General features: G+C 36.4%; 2 protein-coding genes and 1 long non-coding RNA gene across 3 annotated transcripts; all 3 read left to right on the top strand.

Annotated features, from left to right (window-relative positions):
* Nucleotides 2,107-2,445, top strand: LOC109949965. Its single transcript, XR_002272292.1, has 2 exons — nt 2,107-2,246; nt 2,342-2,445. It is a non-coding gene; the product is annotated as an uncharacterized LOC109949965 (long non-coding RNA).
* On the top strand, nt 5,622-15,614 carry LOC109949508 (histidine-containing phosphotransfer protein 2-like). The gene is made up of 7 exons (XM_020565285.1): nt 5,622-6,175; nt 14,080-14,148; nt 14,264-14,394; nt 14,495-14,563; nt 14,935-15,006; nt 15,098-15,170; nt 15,434-15,614. Exons 1-7 carry the CDS (start codon nt 6,038-6,040, stop codon nt 15,476-15,478), a joined length of 597 nt encoding a protein of 198 aa, XP_020420874.1. The 5' UTR covers nt 5,622-6,037; the 3' UTR covers nt 15,479-15,614.
* LOC18773882 (60S acidic ribosomal protein P2B) lies at nt 18,565-20,415 on the top strand. The gene is made up of 4 exons (XM_020567439.1): nt 18,565-18,725; nt 19,003-19,092; nt 19,828-20,054; nt 20,180-20,415. Exons 2-4 carry the CDS (start codon nt 19,005-19,007, stop codon nt 20,204-20,206), a joined length of 342 nt encoding a protein of 113 aa, XP_020423028.1. The 5' UTR covers nt 18,565-18,725; nt 19,003-19,004; the 3' UTR covers nt 20,207-20,415.

A 26,154-nucleotide genomic window follows, 5' to 3' on the forward strand; every position in this document is an offset into this window, starting at 1 on the left:
AAGAGATCGAGACTGTGTATATATATATATATACAGTCCTGATCTCTTGGACCCCTGTAGTCCAAGAGATTTATGGTCACCCACCGTTGGATGTAAATTCAACGGTTGACTTGAATCGGGTAATAATCATTTATGTCATATTGCATTTATATATATCATTTTGAACCATTGGATTAATATCTAACGGTGGGTGACCACAATCTCTTGGACTCCTGTGGTCCAAGAGATCGGGACTGTATATACTAAGGCATTAGAGGGCCTTGACCAACACTTTCTGGGTGTGGTCTTTTACTCCAATTTGATTTTATAGGGATCAAGGCTATACTTTTAAAATATTCAATTTTATAGAATATAGTCGCGCAACTATACTTTTAACTTATTCTATTTAGAGTGTATAGCTGCACGGCTATACTTTTAAAATATTCTATTTATAGAGTATCGCCGCGTAGTGATACTTTTAAATATTATATTTTTATATTATAACCGTGCGGCTATACGCTTTAAATATACACCGACAATTAAAATATAGCAAAGTTGAGCCTTGAGATAATGGATCAATTAGACATGGTATGTGCTTACGTTCCAGCTTTGTTCCTCTATGTGCACTTAGGGTTGAGGGAAAATTTATGCCTTTTTGTGTGTTGTTGCTAACCTTTTTAGGTGCCATTTGTCATATTTCCTTAAATATATTTAAATATTTAAACAGTATATTCGCGTTGCTATACTCTTTAAATATATTATGTTTTAAATATTATTTAATATTAAAAAAAATAAAAAACAAAGTCCACAAAATAATTTAAAATAATTATTACGATTCATTAAGTAATTTATAAAATCAGTAAAATATTTAAATATTCATTAAAGAAATAATAATTAAAACATAATTACTAATTAAAGTAATTAAAAAAACTAAGATATTACTTAATTACATATCATAAATTAAAGAAGTTGGCCGAAAAATAAAAGTGAAGAAACCAAAGTTTGCTAAAGTAAACCTTTAATCTAAGGAACAATAAAGAGCAAAGTTCATACTCTTAAACTTATAGCAACGATTTGGACCACAAAACATCTAGGAACGAAGAAGATCCTTCGTTTGTGGTGGTGTTGTTAGATTTGGATCGCTAGACTCCAATATAAATGGTTGCGGTGAACGCTCTCTGATTTCAACTTGAACGCATCTTTCTTGATTCCCAGGATTGTTGGCCCTTTTTGCCTCCTCTTCTTGAGCTTTGGTTGGCAAGAAAGTGTGGTAGTTAGTGGTCTTCATGTTATCAGCCATGAGAATCGAATGGTTTTCTTTTTGTCTTTTGGAGTGGATGAAGAAATTTGGTAGATGAAAATTAGGGTTTTGGTTCGGGTTTTATAATGATGCATGGATGCAGTGTAATAGGAAAGTTGGATGATGGTTTACACATGGAGGGAGTGTAAATGGAAATTTTATTTATTTATGAAATAATAATGAAATCTTGGCACACGCATACTGCATATTAATAATAAAAATAAAAACTTTTAAGACACATGGAGCATGCTCCACGCGTGATAATAAAACTGCATCATGTGCGTATATAGAGGGTAGCTTAGCTATTACTAAGCGTCCCTAATGATCACACCCTTGGGATTAATCCAACGACATGTAGTCTATGTGATTGGTTAGTACGACTTCATGTTTCCCTAATTTTATTGTTCTAAACTGAATTATTTACCCCAAAAGAGCTTCTGCTTGATTTCCTAGGTGCCAATCTATATACAAAACTTAGCTTTATTTTGTCATACAAATTGGCTTTGAATACATATAAATGATACCGTCATATACAAACTTAGTTTTTTTTTTTTTTTTTTTTTTTTTGGGGGTGTTTTGTTTTTCACATACAACAAATATATGCCTTTTCAAGAATACTGAAATCAACAAATCTTTAAAATATAAAAAGTTAAAATGATAATAAGGTCAGAAAAGCTGAAAGGAACGAAGATTTGTCCTTCACCAATTAGTTTTGGTAATTATTCTTGTTGGGAAATCATATATTGCTTTGGTAAATAGGTTTGTTTTTCCTATTGTTCAACGGAAAGTCGTATGTCTTTATAAAATAATCCTTTGGCGTTGAAAGAATATCGTAACTTTGAGGGTGTGTGAAGTGAAAAACCCTAAATAGCCACAGAGTAGCCTCACTACACTCACCCTGCCGCCCTCCTCTCTCTTCTCTCAATTTCTTCACTTCTTCTCCCTATAAGCTTCCGGCTCACACCAGGTAAACCTCTTGTCTTCGTTTAATTGTTGATCTCTTCTTCCTATAATTTTCGATTTGTTTTGTGTATCTGAATTTCTGATTCATGTTTTACACAGAGTGAAGGTTCGGCTTGGGGTTTGGTTCCTTTGTTTGTCGTTGTGTTTTAATAATAATTTCATTAGTGTACTTTGGTAATTTGGTTATTTCTGGCCTTGGTTGACTGTTTGGTCATGATTCTTTCGGTGCAAATTGCAAATTAGTTTTATTTTCTTTTTCTTACCAGTATGGATAGGGAAGGATCTCCTTCAGGAAGGATCAAAGCCTAACCGCCCTGATCAGTTAGGCTTTGATCTTGTGCATTGTTGTTGTCGCTAACAGTCCATTCAACTTTGAGTTAGTATGCTTGGTGGTTACACTTCACCTGAACTAAATAGACTGCGAGGATCAACCTTAGATACCACGGACATACCGTTCGTTTTCTTTCTGTTCTCCAAATCGAAACTATATCTGAAGAATTTTGAAGCCAAGATTGGTATAAATGGCCATGAATGATTATTTGTTCAGAATCCATTGCCAAGGCTTGCGTTCTTCCTGTTTTCCTTCATATAGGCCCCTGTCTCTCCTGAACCTTCTTCATCCCCATTTTCTAAATTGATTAGTGTGTGTAGTTCTGTTATCCACTTCCAGAAGATGATTACATATGGCAGACATAAGATTAATTTTGCTAACTGTCTAAATTCCTGGCGTTAAGTCCTCTCCATGATGGTCATCTTGGATTGCATATCGGCTGTAGAAGGCCTTGATATTATTAGCAATGCATATATGAAAAAACCTTTCACCTAATTTCTATACATACGGTGGAATATTTCTTTCTCAAGTGAGAAACTGAAAAAAGTAACAAAATGCAGGCACCTAGTTGATAGGCACTAAAAGAACCATTTAAAGTGGATGAATAACAGAATTATGTAACTTGCATTAACCTACGCAGTGGAATATATAGACATTTAAAACGGCGAGGACAAGTAAAAAGATTCAAGCGGACTTGACAAATAAGTTTATTTATAGGTAAAGGAATGTGCTGTCCTTTTTTATGCTCATCTTGAAGAGGCGCAGGAGGTATGTGAATCTATGTGTGCTCTTCTCACGTGAAGTTCAACCGTCTACTCGTCCCCTTCAATCTCAAATCTGCCATTTACATAGAATACACAAATAAGACCATGATTTTTTGCGATTCAAAAAAAAAAAAAAAAAAACAAGCAAAGGGTTTTGTTGTATAGGAGGAATGAAACACAACTCACCTCTCCAAGCAACTGTATGTACAGGTATGCATCAGACTGACATTAGTCAAAACGGTCAGGTAAGGTGATATTCTCGGCATCAGCTGAGTAAGAGGATGACATAGCTAGGTTAGCTCGGGTAAGTAGTAAGATTTAGAAATATGTGGTCAAAAGACTCAAAACTTAGAGCACTATGACGAAAGCAGATTAAAAGAATGACAGAACCTTTATGGAACTGCTCTGGTGGATCTTCCTCCCCTGCATTGTTGTTGTTAACGGACTGTTCGTCCACACGATCAAGGCGCTGCAACGACGGTAGAAAATAGCTAAATGAGTAATTGTAGAGGATTCCATCAATTTAGAAATTTCTGTATGTGCAGTTCATACCTAGGTATATTCCTATACCTACAATGTATGAAAACTACAAGGCATAACAGTGGAAACAGATATAATTTGCCCTTTCCAAAGTAATAACTACATTAACATGAGGGCGAGGGCTAGCCTTGGGGCATCAGAATGGTAACAAAAACTTCAACCAGGTGTCATCAATGGCGGTATAGCCTCCATCGAACAGAAAGTACATTTCTCCCTAGAGTGTGACATCATCACTCAGGTAGCAGGGCTCGAAACACAAATTATTAACTGTGCCTTGGTTATGAAGGAGAAATGCTTGTATGAACTTATTTTCTTCCCTAAAGAATCCACAGTTAAATCATAAATAAAAGACAAACAACGAAAATATATGAGTACCAAATTACTCAATTTTATACATGGGATGGGATGGGGTTAGCTCACTAACAAAAAAATATGAGTACCAAATTACTAGACAGAGAGAAGAGAATTGAGGGCCAGTTTCATCTAAAACAATGGAGCCTTTGCTTAGAAAATGAGCTTATTCCGCCAACTCTGAAAGTAATTATTAACTTGTTGTAACCATGAAATCATGACACCTTGAAGGTGAAAGTATTAACAGAAATACACAACACACTTGAGGATAAATGTAAGGGTGGGCATCAATCTGGCTAAACGGATGAAACCGGTCAATTCAAATTGTAATTACTGGTTTGGTTTGGTTTTGAGTAAGAAAAAATCAAACAGTTTAAAAACCAAATCGGACCGTATATCATTTGGTTTGGTTTGATTTTGAGCATTTGTAAACCCGCCTAAACCAAACCAGGCCATCTACTTGCATATTTATTTACTTATATTATATTTTACGTGTACTCTAATTAGATAATAACTATATATGGATGTTGAATTTAAAGTTTGATGGACCTTTGGAGTTATTGATATTTGAATTGTAGCTATATTAGTTATTGAAATTTGAAGTTTTATGTCATGTTGAGTTTTAGGAAGGTTTGATACTATAATAAATGAAAAAATATATATGTAGCAAGTTGAGAATTTTGTTGTTGTAATTGGTCTAACCAAATCATTATATTGTAACTAGTTCGGCCGTCATTTTGAGATGAAACCGATTGAATCTGGATTGTGCCCAACCCTACTGCATGAGGACCTACGGGTGTCCAAAAAAGGTTCCTTTTGAAAAAAAACAAAGACAAAAAGTTCCTTCATTTTTTTTCTTTGTTTAAATATCCAGATAGTGATATAGTCATGGACCCAAACCGTTGGTTCTAGTCATGGATCATCATTTCGTCCGCGACCTATGGGCCGAAGTGGGTCTCGACCCATTCTTTTAATTGGATAGGGCCTGGACTCATGATTTGAAACCCTCTACTTGCCCACGTTCTAAGCCGACTCGTTATTTAGGCCCACTCGGCTAGACCTGTTCTTTAATTAAGTAGGTTCTAGGCTTAGAATTTGAAATCCTCGGCCCGCCTATGATCCTACCCTTTTAAGCCCGTTTAGGCTCAACCTGGCCCACCTAGGCCCTATTTTTAATAGATATACACTTCGTAACTTCATTTTAGACTTAATTAAAATAATATAATATATAGGATAAATTATCTAATGAGACGTCTGTTAGAGTCTAGTGCTTTAGATTGTGACACTTGTCATAATCTTACTGTAGTAGTTTGTTTGTTTGTTATCTGTAGTTATATAGAAGACTTTCTCATGTAATTACGAATCTATTAAGAAAATATATCAGATTGTTCTCTCTAGCTTCTCTCTCTCTAGTTACTCTCTCTACTCTCTTTCTCTCTACTCTTGATTCAATATACAAGATTACAATATATGTTTGATTAGCTGATATAGATTAACATGGTATCAATCACCATTGTTGCTTAAGCTTGAAGTTTTTGATCCTCTGTTGCTTCCGCATTCTCTGATTCGGCTCATTGTCTTTCTCTAATTCAATACTTCGTCTTCTCCACTTTCTGCTTTCTGAAATTTCTAGGGTTTCGTGTTTATATTCCCTTGTTGATCGGTCCTTTCTGAATCTTGCACAGGAAGTGTTTGTTGTATTGTCTCACTCATGAGTTGATCTTGCAATCCCGATGGTGACTGCTTCACAGCTTCAATTGCTTCAATCTCCAATTACAGCCCTTATTTCCTCCATTTCTACGTCTGTTAATGTCAGGCTGGATGATTCGAACTACCTCAATTGGAACTTTCAAATGCAACTTTTGCTTGAAAGCAATGGAATCATGGGGTATGTTGATGGTTCGATCCCTTGTCCATCTCAACACGGTTCGACCTCTTATGAATGTGGTATCATTTCTTCTTCTCCAACTGATGAATATATAGTATGGAAAATGCATGATAGAGCTATTATGCAATTGATCACCTATTGCTATGTCCTGTGTGATTGGTAGCACTAGCTCCAAGGACCTGTGGATTAGGCTAAAGGAACAATTTTCCACTGTATCTCGGACTAGCATTTTTCAAATGAAATCTAATTTGCAAACAATTAAAAAGGGTTCTGATTCGATATCTCAATATCTTCATCGCATTAAAGAAGCTAGGGACTGTCTTTCTGCTTTTGGGGTATACTTTGCGGATGAAGACATTGTCATTCTTGTCTTGAATGGACTACCTGCTGAGTATAACACCTTCAGATGTGTTATACGGGGGCGTGAAAGTGTGATTTCCTTGAAATATTTTTACTCACAATTACTTGCAGAGGAAATCATTGTTGAACATTCAGTTAATACTCCTCTTATGACAGCTATGGTTGCTAATACAAGTTCTACTTACACAAAAAGGCCTCCTTTTCAGCCTCAGAGTTTCTCCCCGACTCATGGTCAATCTCAGGTGGCCACTAGAGGTTTTACACCTTATAATGGGAACAAGAACAAGGGTAAAGGAAGATTCACTCAGGGATCTAGATTTTATAATTCTAGACCAGTGTTTTCCCCTATGGCACATGTGCTTCCCAACTCTAATCCTGGAGTTCTTGGTCAATCACATGGTTAACAATTTAGAAGTCCTTCTGCACCCATGATTCAAATCTGTCAATTATGCAACTCTGAGGGACACACTGCACCATTCTGTGGGGTTTCTCATGAGAAAACCAACTGTTACATATGTGGTAAAAGTAATCATACCACCTGGTATTGCTTCTATAATGATAAGGGTCCAAACTATATTGGAATGCATACCACTGCTTCATATTTTTCAAGGTCATCCTATCATGTGCAACCACAGAATTTGCAATATACTACATATCAAGCTCCTCCTCAGCATTCCTCATTCACACCTTCACAGTTTCAGGCTCCACAACCTTCTCTGCAAGCCATGCACACAGTACTCAATTCTGCTTCTCAGTCATCCTGTTCTTCAGGTTCCTCTCCGGTGTGGCTCACTGATTTTGGTGCCACCAATCATATGACGGCTGATTTGACTAATCTGTCATTGGCCTCACCGTATCCCACAAATGAAACAATTCATACTGCAAATGGTGAAGTTTTGAAAGTGTCTCATTTGGTCATTCTACTATTCATACATCAGTTTCCCCGATAAAATTGAACTCTGTGCTCTATGTTCCTCAATTAACTCAGAACCTATTGTCAGTACATCGACTTTGTCTTGACAATAATTGTTGGCTTATATTTGATGCCTTTTGTTTTTGGATTCAAGACAAAGCCACAGAGAGGATCCTTTACAGAGGCTTGTGCAGTAATGGACTGTATCCTATCCACTCCTTATCCACTTCAAACTCACAGACGCCTTCTCAAGCTAAGGCATTTCTTGGCCAACTTGTTCAGTCTAATCTGTGGCACCATAGGTTAGGTCATCCTACCAATAATGTTGTTTCTCTGATGTTGAATAAAGTTAATGTCCATGTCCCTAATACCTCATCTCCTATGATGTGTCATACATGTCTAGAAGGGAAATTTAGCAAACTACCTTTTCCACAACATCTTAATAAGTCTGTAACTCCCTTTGAAACTATTCATACTGATTTGTGGGGTCTTGCACACTGTATATCAGTTGATGGTTATAGATACTACACCATCTTTGTAGATGAATGTACCAGATATTGCTGGATCTTTCCATTAATAAACAAGTCTGATTTGTTCTCTACCTTTGTTGCCTTTTATTCCTTTGTTGTTACTCAATTTTCTGCTCCAATTAAAATTCTTCAAACTGATGTGGGGGTAGAGTATACCAGCAACAAATTGAAAAAATTTCTTCTTGAAAAGGGCATTTCACATCACCTCTCTTGTCCATATACTCCTGAACAAAATGGGGTTGCTGAGAGGAAACATAGGCATATCATTGAAACCACTATTACCTTATTACAAACAGCCAAATTGTCATCTCAGTTCTAGTCCTATGCTTGTCAAACAGCCACATATCTAATCAATCGTATGCCTACTGCTGTTCTTCATAACAAATCTCCTTTTGAGATGTTATTTGGGACATATCCAAACCTTACTCACCTTAGAATTTTTGGATGTGCCTGTTTTCCTCTACTCAAACCATATAATAGCACCAAATTGTAGGCCAAAACTACAAAGTGTGTGTTTATTGGGTATGCAACCAAATATAAAGGCTATTTGTGCTATCATGTGCCTACAAAGAGAGTGTTTGTCTCTAGGCATGTTATCTTTGATGAACACCATTTTCCCTACACAGACTTATTGCCTACACATTCAAACACATTCACATCAACACAATCATGTCCAAGTTCCAATTGTCCTATGCCTATTGTTACTACCGAGAATGTAGTTGTCACATCCATTCCAGATTCTACTCCTCCAACTTCTAGTATCCCTACACCTGCATCATCACATATACCTGCCTCAATATCCTTAACACATTCTGCCTCCGGTTTTCCTGAAGTTTATCCAAGTTCTCAGTTCATTGCTGCTTCAATTCCAGCCACTCCTCAGATTCCTGTGGCACCTGACATCAAATCTAGTTCTGGATCCGAAACACATGATTTTACACCTGATATTTTATGACAGGACCCGGCCCGAATTTCCTGAAACCCGAGACGAATCTTGTGGAATTCCCTACATCACCCCGATGCAGGGCCCATTTACTAAAGACCGAGACTTTCTGCCGAAATTTCGGCAGAGTCTTCCCTGTAAATTGAACATTGCCCAAATTTTCAACCTACATAAAACACAATTTATATCCACAACTGGCAGCATGCACAATATAATTTAATGCAATTCACATAAACAGCCTTCAGCCTTCCAATAATTCTCAACAAACTACCAAACACGCTAACAAATCAATTCATGCCTTAAACAAGGCAAACAATAAATTCAAATATGAATTATGACTACTAAATTTCAATATGCATCATTTAACCTTTCCAATTTCAACATACGAGGTTTTAGCCTCCTAACACAATCACATTTTCACATAAATTTCAGGACCAACAATAAGGTCTGAACCAATCTCCATAAAACAACATGACTAACATTTAGTTTGTGGCTGCACCTAGTAACCTTAGGTTGTCTACGTACCCTTACTGAGGGATCAAGCCACACGTAGTTCTTTCTTAAAACCCAATTCCACACATAGGCAATACCTTTATTCATTTCTCTGTATTTCACATAATCTCCCCATACGCCGGTATTACCAACGCCACGTATGGGGTCTGTCAACACGTCGGATAACCTACGCCGTGTGCGACCTCACCATATTATCACATAATCTCCCCATACGCCGGTACTACCAACGCCACGTATGGGGCCTGTCAACACAGCGAATAACCTACGCCACGTGCGACCTCAACATACTATCACAATATCTCCCCATACGTCGGTACAACCAACGCCACGTATGGGGTCTGTCTCAACGCCGGATAACCTATGCCACGCGAGACCTCAACATCATATCACAATATCTCCCCATACGCCGGTACAACCAACGCCACATATGGGGTCTGTCAACACGTAGGATAACCTACACCACGTGCAACTTCAACATACTATCACAATATCTCCCCATACGCCGGTACAACCAACGCCACATATGGGGTCTGTCTCAACGCCGGATAACCTACGCCACGCGAGACCTCAACATTGTATCACATACCCCCCCATACGCCGGTACATATCCCCCCATACGCCGGTACATACGTATGGGTCTGTCAGCATGTCGGATAACCTACGCCACATGGGACCTAACTTTCACAGGGTGGTACTTGTAGTGTAACCAAAATCCGAAGAGGTGCCTAAGGTAGTGCGTATAGCACATCAAACTGACATTCTCTCACTTATCTAAACTAATACTAGAGGTATTCTCATTTTAATGATATCAGTCTATAGTAGACTGTAACGTAATTTAATCATAAAAATAATATTATTTCTAAACCAACGATTATTCACATAAATATGAATTTCCTAATTTTCATTATTTAAAATAATATCTAAAAGTTTCCTATAATACAAATAAACACTCTAAAAATCCCAACATAGTCAACACAGCTAAACAACGCTCAAGACCTGTTATTAGGGTCATTATGATCCTTCTAGGAAGGTAAAACTACCTCGAAACACTCAAGGTCAACCAAGGGTCAAACTACCCACACTTGGTCAAACGGGCCCACTGGGCCCACGACCTCCAAATTCTGATCCGGAAGTTCCTATGGGTTCTACAAGGTATAGGACACTCGTCTTGCAAGTTTAGTCTAGATCGGAGGGTCAGATCGCTCACAATCGCACAATCTGACAGTTATATAAAATATAAACTTTAAATTATTTAATCGGAACATCCGGGGCTTCGATTCACGATCCGTGAATTCTTACAAGATCCTAGAAATACCTAGATTAACATATATTAAATTTGAGACCATCTAACGGTCCCAACCTATCGAACCCAGATCACGCGTAATATGCCATATTCGTTCGATAGTCAAACGACTTCTGAATTGAGATCCGCAAAATCCTACGCACTCGTGACAACCTAAGGATCTCATCGAGAGACAATGCAACTTCACTACCCTCGCCCACGCACCGGCAGCGCTGGGTGCCCAAAGCGATTATGCATCGTCGGAAAATCTCAAAACCATGGCTCCAAACTCCTACCCTAGGTCTAACACCACATTTGGAGCCACTTTTGTTCTTGGACCTACCCCAAAAACTGACCGGAAGTGGCCGGAATCGCAATTCAAAAATTGGCCCCGATTTTCAATTTGAAAATCGAACCATCAACCCTCAAAATTAATGAAATCATACCTAACCATCAGTTAGAACACATTAAATGGATGATAAAACATACCTAGATCTCAAGATTTGGTAGCCGGAATCACCAGAACAAGCTCCATAAATTTTGGGTTAAAACCGATCAGATTTTTGCATTTTTCGGCGATCACAGGTGGTTCCAGCGGCTGAGATTGGTCATGATGGGAAGAGGGAGGTGGCACAGTTCTTTTGGGACCGGTGCCACCCCAAGCGGTAGAAGGATGCGACGGTGGTGGCCCAAAAACCACCGTGGTGAACAGTAACATGGGGGGTTGTTTCTGCGCGCAGGGAGGGAGAGAGAGAGAGAGAGAGAGAATCTGATTTTTATATAAAAAAATCTCATTCTAAAATATTTACGATTTTGCCACTGAACTTGTTTTGCTCGTAACTTCTTCGTTTCAACTCCAAATCGAGCCAACTACGTGTCTATGGACTCATCTCAGTACGACCTTCCCAAAAATACTAGTCACTGCCCCAAACTCCTTTCGAGGAAGAAAATGATCAAAATACCCGTACCTCAAGGGTAAATTTGTAATTTTTCTTAAATAATTTAAATAAGGGATTAAATTTGCAGTCGAGATGTTACACTTTACAAGTAGTGTTGTCCATTCCTCCACTCAATCTGCATCCCATGCAAACTAGAAGCAAGAGTGGGATTATTAAAAAGAAGACTCTCTTAGCAAGTGTTCAGGACTCTGGAGGAACTGATATGTCCTTGGTTGAACTAGTTAGTTACAAGTCTGCAATCAAAGTCCCTGTGTGGTTACAGGCCATGAAAGAAGAAGTTAATGCTTTACATACTCAAGGCACTTGGAGTCTAGTTCAATTGCCAGCAAATAAGAACCTCGTTGGATGTAAATGGATTTTCAAGATTAAGAGACACTCAGATGGGTCTATTGCCAGACATAAAGCACGGTTAGTTGCTAAGGGTTTCAGTCAAGAACCTGGATTGGATTATGGGGAGACTTTTAGTCCTGTGGTGAAGCCTACCACAATTAGGTTAGTTCTTGCTCTTGCTGTCCATTTCAATTGGCCTCTTCGATAATTAGATGTCAAAAATGCATTTTTGCATGGCATCCTACAAGATGAGGTCTACATGTCTCAACCTCCTGGTTTTGAAGATCCATCTCATCCTCATCTTGTGTGTAAACTGCTTGAATCCCTATATGGGCTAAAATAGGCTCCTATGGCCTGGAATGACCGGTTTACTCAGTTTCTTCCTTCTTTGGGTTTTGAAAAAACATACTCTGACTCCTCATTGTTTGTTAAGCATGTTGGTCATGAGATTGTGGTTCTGCTCCTCTATGTGGATGACAACATTATAACTGGCAGTGCTTCTGGTGCAATTACACAAGTTATTAGTGCTCTTACTACTGAGTTTGATATCAAGGATTTAGGGTTGCTCCACTATTTCTTAGGGATTCAAATCACTAAAACTGCCACTGGTTTGTTTCTGTCACAAACCAAATATGTGACAGATCTATTGGTTAAATTTGAAATGTTTGATGCTAAACCATGTGATACTCCATGTCTTCCTTACAACTGGTTACTCAAAAAGGATGGGGATCCTTATTCCAATCCTAAGTTGTATAGAAGTATTGTAGGGGCTCTACAATACTTAACTTTTACAAGGCCAGATATTGCTTTTTCTGTGCACCAAGTCTGTCAGTTTATGCAGAATCCAATGGTATCCCATTTTACTGCAGTTAAACATATATTAAGATATCTAAAGGGCACAATGCAGTTTGGTATCTCATATACTAGAGGAGATTTGCAGTTAAAGGCTTTTAGTGATGCTGATTGGGCAGGGGACCCTAATGACAGAAGATCTACTACTGGTTTGGTGGTATTTTTGGGTAACAATCCAATTTCATGGTCCTCTAAGAAGCAACAAACTGTTTCTAGATCATCAACCGAAGCTGAATATCGAGCTTTATCATTTACCTCAGCTGAATTGGATTGGATCAAAAAGTTATTAGCATTTCTGCACATTCCACTACCTAGTGTGCCTGTCCTCTTTAGTGACAATCTCTCAGCCATTGCCTTATCTTTTAATCCTGTTCAGCATCAAAAGACCAAACACATAGAAATCGACGTGCATTTTGTTCGCGAAAGAGTATCACTGAAACAACTCTCTGTGCAGTTTGTGTCTTCTCAAGAGCAGTTTGCTGATATTCTTACAAAGGGGTTGAGTGGTCCTCTTTTTAGAACTCATTGCTGCAATCTCATGCTTGGTTCCTCACAGCATGCTCTTGCGGGGGGATGTTAGAGTATAGTGCTTTAGATTGTGACATTTGTCATAATCTTACTGTAGTAGTTAGTTGTTTGTTATCTGTAGTTATATAGAAGACTTTCTCATGTAATTACGAATCTATTAAGAAAATATATCAGATTGTTCTCTCTAGCTTCTCTCTCTCTCTAGCTACTCTCTCTACTCTCTCTCTCTCTCTCTCTCTCTGCTCTTGATTCAATATACAAGATTACAGTATATGTTTGATCAGCTGATATAGATTAACAACGTCATGCGGGTTGGGTTTAAATTTAGCAAAGTTTTCGAACTGAAAGATTACCCAAATGATAATTTATCAACCCAAAGTCAACATGTACCTACATATTAATTAAAGCATGCATAAAGGAGCCAAGGAAATATAGAAATAAAGACCACTATGAAGCTCATGATGAAGTTATGAAACCAGAGACATGCAAAGCTCATGCTACTTCACACTGCATACCGCTAGCAACATATGCATGCTATGTGTCATGACAAACAACATATATAGAAGCTATAAAACCATGCATATATACAGAGGTTTTGTTTATTAATTGATCTCTCTATTGCCTTCTCTTTTCTCATTTCACTTCAACTTCATCTCTCTTTTCTCATTTCACTTCAACTTCATCTCTCTCTCTATCTCTCTCTCTCTCTCTCTCTCTCTCTCTCTCTCTCTCTCTCTCTCTCTCTCAACGAAGAAAATGGCTGCGAAAGGGAAGGATCTTAGCCAACAGCTTGAGGAACTCATCAGCTCCTTGCAAGAACAAGTCAGTTCACCCCCATTATATTGCTTTGCTTATAAATAAATCTTGCTTTCTCTTCTAAGTTTTTGCAAGATTAATTTGGTAAGCTTTATGAAATATGGTATATGTTTCCTGGCAGGGCATTTTGACCGACTACTTTGACGAACTAAGAGGGTTACAAGATGACAACAACCCTCGCTTGGTTGACGAAATTATCACCATCTTCCTTCGTGTAGCTGAAGATTACAGAGCCGAACTCACAAGAAATCTGTAATTAATTTCCTTCACTATTTCCATGAAATAATTGGAGTTTTACATATATATATATATATATATTAATTTTGCAGAATTCAATTTTAATTTTAATTAGGAGTGAGCCCGATGTCAACTATTCTGAGGTGCATAAACTCGCAACCTGGTTTAAAGGCAGTACCACAAGGTAATTGTCAATTATTATCTATTTTTTGTCATAATTGTCAATTGGATAATTTTTTAGAATATGCGTTACTTTTAGCTCTAATAATTAGATAAATAAAAAATTTGTGTTACTTTTAGCTCTTTAAACTTAAAAAAGGAAAAATTTATATCTCACCCGTATGAAAGTTCTTAGTTCCGTCCTTGCAAAAATAATATGTGAAGGAACCATTTCAGCTCAAAATAAAAGAATAAAGGACATCATTGCTAAGAATTTCTTTTAATATCTATTGGTCTGCTCTGGATTTTTGTATTGTATATTATGAGCTCAAATGGATGCTTCTTAATTTGTTGCACATCCTGGTCTTCTTAATTTACTGCATTTTGGACTTACAGTAATGCCTGTGGCCGGGTTGCCCTTGCCTGTCAAGAGCTCGTTGATGCAAGTGAAGCAAAGAACAAAGAAGGGTTAAGATTTTATTTCTTCTCTCATGATCCCCAAATAATCTACTAACAAAACTTATGAATAATACATATATGTGTGGTTTTGTTCTTGTAGGTGCCTTGTGGCTCTTGAAGCTGTCAACCGTGAATATCTTGTCGCCAAAGAGAATTTGAATCGCATTGTTGGGGTAACAGTTATTTTGAATCTTTAATTCCTTTCTCAGTAGTTTTAATTTGCATGTTGCATGTTTTTACATTGTATCACTTCCAAAACCTTATGAAGATGTCATATATATTTAATTATCGTTCATTTGATTGCTGATTGCAGATTGAAAATAAATAAACACATTGATTTTATAATTAGAGACCATAAACAATATAGGAATAAAAACTTGCCTTGGTAATTGTCCTTACACAAATGTTCTAATTTTCAGAATTTTCTTTTCTATAGATGGAACGTGAAATTTATAACATGAGGCTGCCAAAAGCAACATGAATAGAGAGAGTTCTTATTATGTTAGATCATCGACTTCAGAAGATTGTGATGTTTTCTTCATGTTGGCCATGTAATAAGTTTATTACTTCTGTGTTATATACTTATATATAACTTGTTTTAGGACAAGGTTTTGGTACTTGGAACTTTTGAATAAGTTCACTATAAAGTGAACATTATGTTTGTTTAAGACTTGATTTTCTATCCATTTTATAAGTGGACCTTGTTCTTAGTTCATGAAATTTGGCTACTATATTGGATAAGAAAATTGTTGCTTCCCTAACTAATCTTTGTGCACAAGTTATAATCTCCACCATTATTGTCACATATTATTCATTCTTTACTAATATTGTTCTTATTTTTCATAGTGGATGCCAATTGTAAACTTTATGCTAGAAAGTAGGAAATTACCCATAAAAAAGGAGAAGGAAGGAATATGTTGAATTATAATAAAATATTACTCCCATATGAAAAATGTTCAACACATTCTTTAACAAAGATTTACCAAAAATGTGTTTGGACGTGGAAGTACTGAGGAATTTAATGATGTAAATTAATGTTCTAGAATTTGTAAACTTTTTTGTTTAGCTTGGATTTAACCATAGAATTCAATATTTTAGAACTTCATTTCTCTGGAATTTTAGAAATGACAACTATTTAGATAGAATTTAAAGTTGATATCTATGACCTCCAAATTCCATATATTTTCCTGCGTACAATTTCTAAATTTCTTTGTTTTTTGTTTTTTTTATCTAAACACAAGAATTGGTGTATGTCAATTTAGAAATTATGACTTTTATCCAAATCCCAAGTTTATTTCACCCATCCAAACGCACCGATAGTGTCCAAAGAAAGAGTTAATGTAATCATGGACCCAAATGGTTGGTTCATGTTTGGCAAGGGCAATGAGCACTAGTCCTCCAACAACTACGTAAGTACACAAGAGCATCTCCAAGGGAGATATTAAATACAAAATGTTAAATTTGGATTTGATGACTTATATGACAATTTGACAATTAGTAAAAATTTAACTCCATCCGAAATGTCAAATATCATGTTACCTCAATATATTTTTTAAAATAAATAGGACCCCTATAATTAATAATGCTATATAGAATTTTTTGTTGATTAATAGCGAGGACATGCTTCCAAAAGAGAGGGGGTGGGGGGAGAGAAAAAGAGGTTTTGGACTTTCAAACAGCTTTTTGTTGGAAAATTTTATTCTTGTAATTGTACGAAAGGAAGAACATATTGGTTATTTCTGAAAGGTGCACAGGTAAATATTTTTTAACCACTTGAGTTACGAGCCTTTTTTATCCTTCTTACTTCTTAAGAAATGCTATAATATGTTTATTTATTTTTTGAGTTACGAGCCTTTTTTATTCTTCTTACTTCAGAAATGCTATAATATGTTTATTTATTTTCCCAATAAATACTTATGGAACATATTATATACAGTGTATATACAACACGCAAGTAATGTCATTGAGCCCAGAAGGCATCATCATTAGAGAGCTAGTTGTGGTTCGGTAATTTAGCTAATTTTCTTGAGAAGATCATATGTTTTCATTATAGAGAACAAACTTTTTCTTCCAACTAAACTAAGAAACTCACAAAGTTATTTCAAAATTCCACTCTTGTTCCTTCTACTATATTGTATAGTGTGTTTGATTTTAATTCACATAATCAAATTTTGCAATTTTGTTGTTGTTTGTTTATAGGCCTCATCATTTGGCCTACGGCTCATGGGCCGATAGGGGCCCGTCCGGTCCATCGGAAAAAAGTCCGGGCCGGCTTGTTATGGACTTTGAGATGGCTCGGCCCACTTTGGGCTGGGCTAGGCTTGGGCTTGGTGTCTGAAGCCCGGCCCGGTCCATAGGCCCAACCCGATTAAGCCCAAAAAAGCCCGGCTTGACCCTCCCACGCCCGACCCGTTAGGCCCGCATACATATATAATTATGTATAAGTAAGAGTTTAAGATAAGGATTATATCACTTAAACCACATATATAATTTGTTCATTTCATTTACTTTTCTTTACTCATTCCTAGTTTATAATTGGATGATTAGCGCATTAATTTGTGTCAATTATTAATACAACAATTATATATATAAATAAGATGAACAACATATCATATCACCAAATATAATCATATCACGAAACATAATCCTACCACCAAATATAATCATGCTTTTCTTGAACACATCACCAAATATTTGCATATTTATTCATACCATCCTTTAAAAAAAAAATTATACTTATTATTTTTTAAAATTATTTCTTAAAACGTATTACGGTCTAATTATGTAATAACCTCAAAAATAGTACTTCATTTTATTATTTTTGTGGAAAATCTTATTAAGTTGTGTGACTTTATTGGGTGTTTTATGAATTTGGTTTGATGTGAAAATATTAGAATTAAGTGAGTTTAATATCAAATTTGGACTAAAATGCCCTTATCATTAAGTTTATGATTTTTTTCGAATGAAGTAGGTCCATTTCGGCCCCGCCCCAACCCAATGCGCTTTCTCAAGCCCGACCCCATGGGTCGGGCTTGGGCTTTGAATTTTCTAAAAAAAATTCAGCCCGGCCCGATATTTTCTCTCTCCTCTTTAAAGCCTAGCTCGACCCGACCCAAGCCCATTACATTTGGGCTGAGCTAGCCCAGTCCGGCCCATTGACGAGCCCTATTTGTTTGTTAAAAAGATCAAATTTATCAGAAAATAAAATTAACACGAAGAAAAATTAATAAAAATTAATTTGAGGTTAAAACAATTGTTATAATGAATAAAATCGGGTTGTAAATTATTTTTTTTTAAATTTTAATGAAAAAGAATTTAGGTAGAAATTTGCTACCTTCATCACCGGCGAGCATACCCACAACCTTGAGTCGGAAGGAAAAAACTTGTGTGTCGTTAAATAGTTGTATCTGGGAGTACAAAATTTGGATTTTGGAGCTTTTGGGTGGGAGAGCCTTAAATGGTACTGGGCAAAGAGAGAGCCAAATCGGCCCAATTTTACACCTTTAAACCCAAACCGGTTGTGGGCTAGGTTCATATAAACCGAAAACAATAAAATATAAATAAAAAAAATCGATGTACAGGTTTTAACCTAATCTCGCGTTTTCTTATTTCCCCTCGAACTCTCTTTCGGCCGCCACTCTCTTGTTTCCGTCTCACATTCAGTCGTCTCTGCTCTCATCTGCCATTGAGGCTTTGCTGCAGAAGCTCTCTTTATTCAGTCTTAGACGGTAACTTCTCTTTAAACTCTCTCTCTCTCTCTCTCTTCTCATATGGGTATGCTTCAATTTCTTCTCAATTTCAGCCAATCATATAGTTGATTGAATGTGGATGTTTTAAGTGCATATCTTTGAATTGTGCTATCAGTTCTTGTAAATTGAGACAAGCTTTATGGACCTTGGTTATGAATTTTATGTCTTACAGATAAATCTTATCTTCCTTGTTTAGTTCAATTTTTTCTTCTGTTTATTTGTAGCTGGTTAAGTGTGATATATTTTGTTTGGACAGAGATGAAGGTGGTCGCTGCATATTTGCTCGCTGTTTTGGGAGGCAAGACCAGCCCCTCAGCTGCTGATTTGAAGGACATTCTCGGATCAGGTGACTTTTATTTTGAAAACCTTTTTTTCTTTTAATGTATGACTCAAAGTTGCATTATTACTGACTTCGTTCAATAGTTTTTGTTGAATTTGGATTGCCATTTGTGGGTTTGGTTTGCTTTTGATATTTTAAATGGCTTTGTGATGCGTTTGTAATTATTTTAATCGCGTCTTGATGATATTAGTCTATGTAGTCTTTTATATTTGGATTAACTGCTGAACCATATTTTAGGGTCTCTCAGATTGAGATGGTTTAATTATCTAATTTTGACGGGGGCAGCTCTAGTGCTAGAGCACCTTAACCCGACATCTATGGAAAGAGTTATAGTCTTGCGCTCTCGCTCCTTTGAATATTGTGCAATACTCTGTCCCTCTGTTAGTCCTCGTTAAATTTGTCTTGGGTTGGCATTTTGGCACTATTCTTACAATCTATAGGCCTGTTTATAATTGAATTTTCTATATCATCGGAGTGGAGATGATTTTTTATTGACATCTGGTCATTCATTAGTCAAAAATTCAAAAAGCTCATGGTTTCCTGTTTAACTAGTGCAGAAGAACCTCATATGTGATACATTTAACATTTTGTGTAAAGTCTTGACAAAGTAATGGTTGCACAAAAAGATGCTTAACATCGTGTTGTCCATAGGAATTTTTAAGAACAAAACTGGTGCATAATTATTTGTTGCGCCAAATTTTTTGCACTTGCACATTAAATTAAGTTTTGGTTTGTTTACAGTTGGAGCTGAGGCCGATGGTGACAGGATTGAGTTGCTGTTGTCTGAAGTCAAGGGCAAAGATATTACAGAAGTAATTGCTTCCGGAAGGGAGAAGTTGGCATCTGTTCCATCTGGTGGTGGTGCAGTTGCTTATTCAGCACCTGCAGCTGATGCTGGTGCTGCAGCTCCTGCCGCTGCTGAGCAGAAGAAGGAAGAGAAGGTCGAAGAGAAGGAAGACACAGATGATGTAATTTCTGTTTAAAATTCTGCTGTAGTTTGTACCTATGTTGCTTCTTTGTTTGCAAGTTTGCATGATCTAATTACAATGTTGCTGTTTTGAATGTCTATACTTACTTAAATTTCTTGTTGCAGGATATGGGATTCAGCCTTTTCGACTAAGAGACTTTCATCTGGTGCTTTGCCTGTATCAGAACTTCTCATTTTCATTAATACTTTCATATCGATGTTATGTTATTAAGTTTCCATTTTGTAGTTGGATATGGTTTTAGATCTCAAAATTTTTTGGTTAGATATGCAAGGGATCAAAGAGATTGCGTCAGATAATTTTTGAATTTTATCTATTTGAGTTGAATTATGGTTGCTTGCCAGTGGTTTATGTTATGGTAGAGTTCATTTCTTGCTTATATGTGTGGATCTGTGGATCCGGTTGCCCATTGCCTCCCGTAGGTTGAGTTTGTCTCCTTTGAGCAAAAGAAGTGTCTCTGGTTAGGTTGCGAAATTTCTTGGATCTTTACATCCTTCTTTGTGCCCTTGAACCAAATCACTACTTTTGTGTCAACCTTTCTGTCACACCATTGTTTGAGCAATTTCTGACTTCAAAGTGACTCTTCATTTTCTTAGGTTTTGTGTTTATACCGAAAATAGCTAGAAGATTCATTATGGTTAAAGTGGCCAACTCAGTGCAATATTTGAATAGTTTTTCCTTCCCAAAAATGTGTAACCATGTTTCATTGCTAGCCTTAAGTAGTCACGTTTCCCCTCGACAGATTGAAGAGCTCCTAAAGGTTGAACTGTTTTCTTTTGACTTAGAGGTTTACCCTTTAGCAAGTCCTTTGAAATGATAATTATTCCCCCCCAAATGATCGAAATATCACCGTGAGCATATCATTGATACCAATTTTGCTCACCCTCACCACAGAACGACTATGTAGTGGTATACCATGAGACAATAGTTAGGATTCTAGGTTGGGTGGGATCAAGGGTCAAATCAAGCAGGGCCAAGTTTGTTGGGCTATATTTGTTTGGCACTTTTAACATTTCAAAATGAAACATGCTGACAAAGGGAGGGTATGTTGGGTTGGGCTTCAAGTCGAATTTAGGCCGAGGCTTTTGTGCCCAACATTTTCCTTCCTGTTTTCTTACGTCTTTTCTTTCTTTAAGTTTGGCACTAATGTTACCATGACACACTAATTTTTTGTAAACAAGGAATTTGAGGAAAACTCCCTCATATAAGTATGTAATCTTCATACTTACTAAAACACTACAATAGAAAGTTAAGAAACCTTGCAAGGACTTTATAAGGAGTTCGTTCACTATGCCAATTCCTAAATAATTTTGATGTTGGAACCTCTACTTCCTTCAGAAATCCTGTAAATTTTTGCATTTTTGATTGGTGCCAACTATGTGAAAAATAAAATTTTGGGCTGGTGAAAGATTGGAGTTTTTAGTAACTTTGAAATTTTTTGCATATTAAGTTGAATCATTTGGAGGTTATTTTAATTTATTGGAAGTACTAAAAAAAAAAAATATTTTGAGCTCAAAGTGGTGAAAAATGGGAGTTTTTAGTGACTTTGAAATGTTTTGGAAATTAAGTTGAATTATTTGGAGGTTATAATTTATTGGAAGTGTTAGAAAAATATTTGGAAATTTTTTTAGGTCATTTGGTGAAATTGAGTCTGTAGCATACGAGTCTGTAGCATTTTTTGGGACATAATAGAAAATATCATATCTTAGCATTTTTAAAGATTTTCGAAACCAATCTTTGAAAGTAAAACATTCTTCGGAAAATTCAACCTTAAGATGTGTTAAAATCCTCAATTTATTTGAATTTCCTTCTTAGGTTTTAGATCTCGATCATTACATTCCTTGTAACTCTAACTCTTTTGGGCATTCTCTACTCTCATCTGAATTTCCTTCTAAAGGTTTGTTGTTCTAGAAATTCTTGAAAGTAATATCTTCAAACTACTCATTGAGTCTTACCTTATATTTTAGTTCCTCAATTGTAAACAAGATGAATCCTTGCCGATAAACATGTGTTCAACCAAGCAACAATCAAATCATTTCGCAACATTTGGTTGTGATTGTGGAAGTTACAATGGTTATGATGGAAGGGAATAAGAATGCTGATTATCAAACACTTGGAAACCAGCAAAGTGAACAAGGGAAGAACAATAGTGTGAGGGTCGATATTTGGACCTATTTATGAAACTGAGGAGATGCAATGGAAGTTCTTAGACATAGGTTTGGATTAAGCATATACAAACAAACTTGGAATATCAATTCTTCACCAAAGTATCATGTCTGGTTAGCGACCCATGTTAGATTTTCTTTATAAGTTCATGATCTTTCACACATCCTGAAATATATAAAAGATATCCCTCGCGTCATCTTCCTTGAGTACACAATATCTGGATTCATCCAATCGCAACCTCTCTCTCATAAAATGTTTCAGCTCTCTCTTTATAATGAGATTAGGGTTAGAGAACATATTTGACGAGAGCATGGTCTTAAGCTTATATAGGGCTAGGTCAAGTCATCTCTACTCATCACCGAGGGCCGACTTGACTAACATTCTAAGCCCATGAAGCAACAATTCACACAAAAGGAAATAAATAGGACCTCTTATCAAACCTGATATACCTTAGTATCTAATGCATCGATCTAAATACGAATATAACAACCCACACATTGGAGGATGAAACTGACAAATGGTGGGACTGGGACATCGTGAAACACCATAAGGGTGAAGTTGCAAACATGATGATCAAGGAACAATATTATGCAATTACAATAAGTACTTTCCTATTGAGCAGAACAAGCTATTTGGAAATCTTGGTTTTACACATGTAAGAGATAATCAATACCTCTTTGAGTAGTTTATGGCTTGAGTAAATCTCAAGGGGGAGTTCATAGCAAATTTCAGGGGGTGACAATTACTATATGCCAAGCTAAAAGTGTCATAAACAGTAATATTGTATCTAATTAGGATTATAATGGGAGAAGCAACTTAATTCTATGTTAGGGCCATGCTAAAGTTGACACTACTGTTGTATATAGATATACTAATACAAGCTATTAAGAAACATAGCACCATACACAAAATCAAACTTCTTTTTTTTTTGGGTGCTGGAATGAAGCTACAATCGACGTCATCTTTATAAGTTACGAGAAAAAAAAAACAAAAACTTACATTGGGAAACATACCAACAAAAAAAAGTACTAAACACTAAGTGAAGCCTATTGGAGCTAAGCCAAAATTGACACATCGTTACATGCAAAAAAGGATGGAGCCAAGAGCGGTAGGTAAAGTGTAGAACAGGTCTTGGTGGAGGAAACCTGCGCCAGAGAAGTTTTACCAAAACGCCTAACGTCAGAGAGAGTGAAGCCTCTTGTTTTTCCAAATTGTCCCTTCTAGAATCTTCAGTTTCGTCTATAAATTGATTTAAACACACCTTTCTGGTATGTGTGCAAAGTTGCTGCAAGCTGGTTACTATTGAGTATTTTAGGGTACTTCTAATTATCCATGACTTTGCTTCCATAGAAAGAGAAAATGTTGAATTCATCAAATAGATCTAAAACCCAAGAAAATGATTAAGAACCAAACATTTGTGACAATTGAGACCGAAGATATGATTAAGTAAAACTTAGTGCAGAAATTTGCACCGTTGATCATTGTGTTAGCCGAGGCTGAGGCCCGACTTATCTTAGGGCTGAAAATCATCTTAGAGATAACTGTGAGGGTTCCAATGATTAGAGATAAACGTCCGATCATTTGGAGCCATTAAGGGCTCTAAGCATATTAAAGGAAACTATTTATCCAATTGTCATTGAAGAGTTCGTGTTTTAGAGATTGGTCACTCAACGATTATGTGTACGAGATGAAACTAGATCGAGACCGACATTTTCACTTAAGAGGAGTTAATAGATACATTATCGAGCAGAACAAGCTATTTGGAAATCGGAATTTTACAAGTGTAAGAGATGATTGACAGCCCCTTGAGTAGTTTATGTCTTGAGTAAATCTCAAGGGCAAGCTCATAGCAAATTTCAAGGCATAACAATTACTATATGGCAAGCTAAAAGTGACATAAATAGTAATATTGTATCTAATTGGGACTATAGTGGGAGAAGCAACTTAATTCTATGTTGGAGCCATGCTAGAGTTGACACTACTATTGTACATAGATATACTAATATGAGGTATTAAGAAACATAGCACCATACACAAAGAGAAACCCTATCTTCTTTTTTTAATCTTTTTATTTTATTTTTTATATATGTAATAAAGCTAGAACCAACACCATCTTTATAAGTTAAAAACAAAAAACACAAAAACCTACACCGAGTAAGATACAAAAATAAAAAAAATTACCAATCGCTGAGTGAAGCCTATTTGAGCTAAGCCAAAATTAACACATCATTACATGCAAAAAATGGTGAAGCCAAGAGTGGTAGGTAACATTTAGAACAGGTCTTGGTGGAGGAAACCTACACCAGAGAAGTTTTACCAAAATGCCTAACGTCAGAGGGAGTGTAGCCCCTTGTTTTTCCAAATTTTCCTTCTAGAATCCTTAATTTCATGTATAAATTAACTTAAACACACCTTACTAGTATGTGTGCAAACTGCCGCAAGCTGGTTACTATTGAGTATTCTAGGGTATTTCTAATTACCCAAGACTTCACTTCCATAGAAAGAGACGATGTCGAATTCATCAAATAGATCTAAAATCCAAGAAAAGATTAAGAATCGAACGTTTGTGACAATTGAGACCGAAGATAGGATTAAGTAAAACTTAGTGCAGAAATTTGCACCGTTGATCATTGTGTTAGCTGAGACTGAGGCCCGACTTATCTTAGGGCTGAAAATCATCTTAGAGATAACTGTGAGGATTCCAGTGATTGGAGATCAACTTCCGATCGTTTGGAGTTATTAACGATTCTAAGCATATTAGAGGAAAGTATTTATCAAGTTGTCATTGAAGAGTTCGTGTTTTAGAGATTGGTCATTTGACGACTATGTGTACGAGATGAAACTAGATCGCGGCTGACATTTTCACTTAAGAGGATTTAATAGATATGTTGTCGAGCAGAACAAGCTATTTGGAAATCAGAATTTTACACATGTAAAAGATGATCGGCACCCCTTTGAGTAGTTTATGTCTTGAGTAAATCTCATGGGGGAGTTCATAGCAAGTTTCAGGGTGTGACGATTAATATATGCCAAGCTAAAAGTGACATAAATGGTAATATCGTATCTAATTGGGACTACAATGGGAGAAGCAACTTAATTCTATGTTGGAGCCATGCTAGAGTTGATACTACTGTTGTACGTAAATATACTAACACGAGCTATTAAGAAACATAGCACCATACACAAAGAGAAACCCTATCTTTATTTTTATATTTTTATATATATATGAAATAACGCTAGAATCAACACCATCTTTATAAGTTAAAAACAAAAAACAGAAAAATCTACATCGGGTAAGATACAAATAAAAAATAAATAAATTACCAAACGCTGAGTGAGGCCTATTTAAGCTAAGCCAAAATTAACACATCATTACCGCAAAAAAGGGTGGAGCCAAGAGTGGTAGGTAATGTCCAGAACATGTCTTGGTGGAGTAAACGTGCGCCAAAGAAGTTTTACCAAAATGCCTAGTGTCAGAGGGAGTGTACCCCCCTGTTTTTCCAAATTGTCCTTCTAGAATCCCCGATTTCATGTATAAATTAACTTAAACACATCTTACTGGTATATGTGCAAAACTGCTGCAAACTGGTTACTATTGAGTATTCTAAGGTATTTCTAATTACCCAAGACTTCGTTTTCATAGAAAGGGACGATGTCGAATTCATCAAATAGATCTAAAATCCAAGAAAAGGATTTAGAATTGAATGTTTGTGAAAATTGAGACCGAAGATAGGATTAAGTAAAACTTAGTGCAAAAATTTGCACCGCTGATCATTGTGTTAGCTAAAGTTGAGGTCTGACTTATCTGAAAGCTGAAAATTATCTTAGAGATAACTGTGAGGATTCTAGTGATTGAAGATCAACTTCCGATCGTTTGGAGTTATTAAGGGTTCTAAGCATATCAGAGGAAACTATT

This window comes from Prunus persica, chromosome G6, assembly GCF_000346465.2.
Source record: "Prunus persica cultivar Lovell chromosome G6, Prunus_persica_NCBIv2, whole genome shotgun sequence".
NCBI classification, from domain to species: Eukaryota; Viridiplantae; Streptophyta; class Magnoliopsida; order Rosales; family Rosaceae; genus Prunus; species Prunus persica.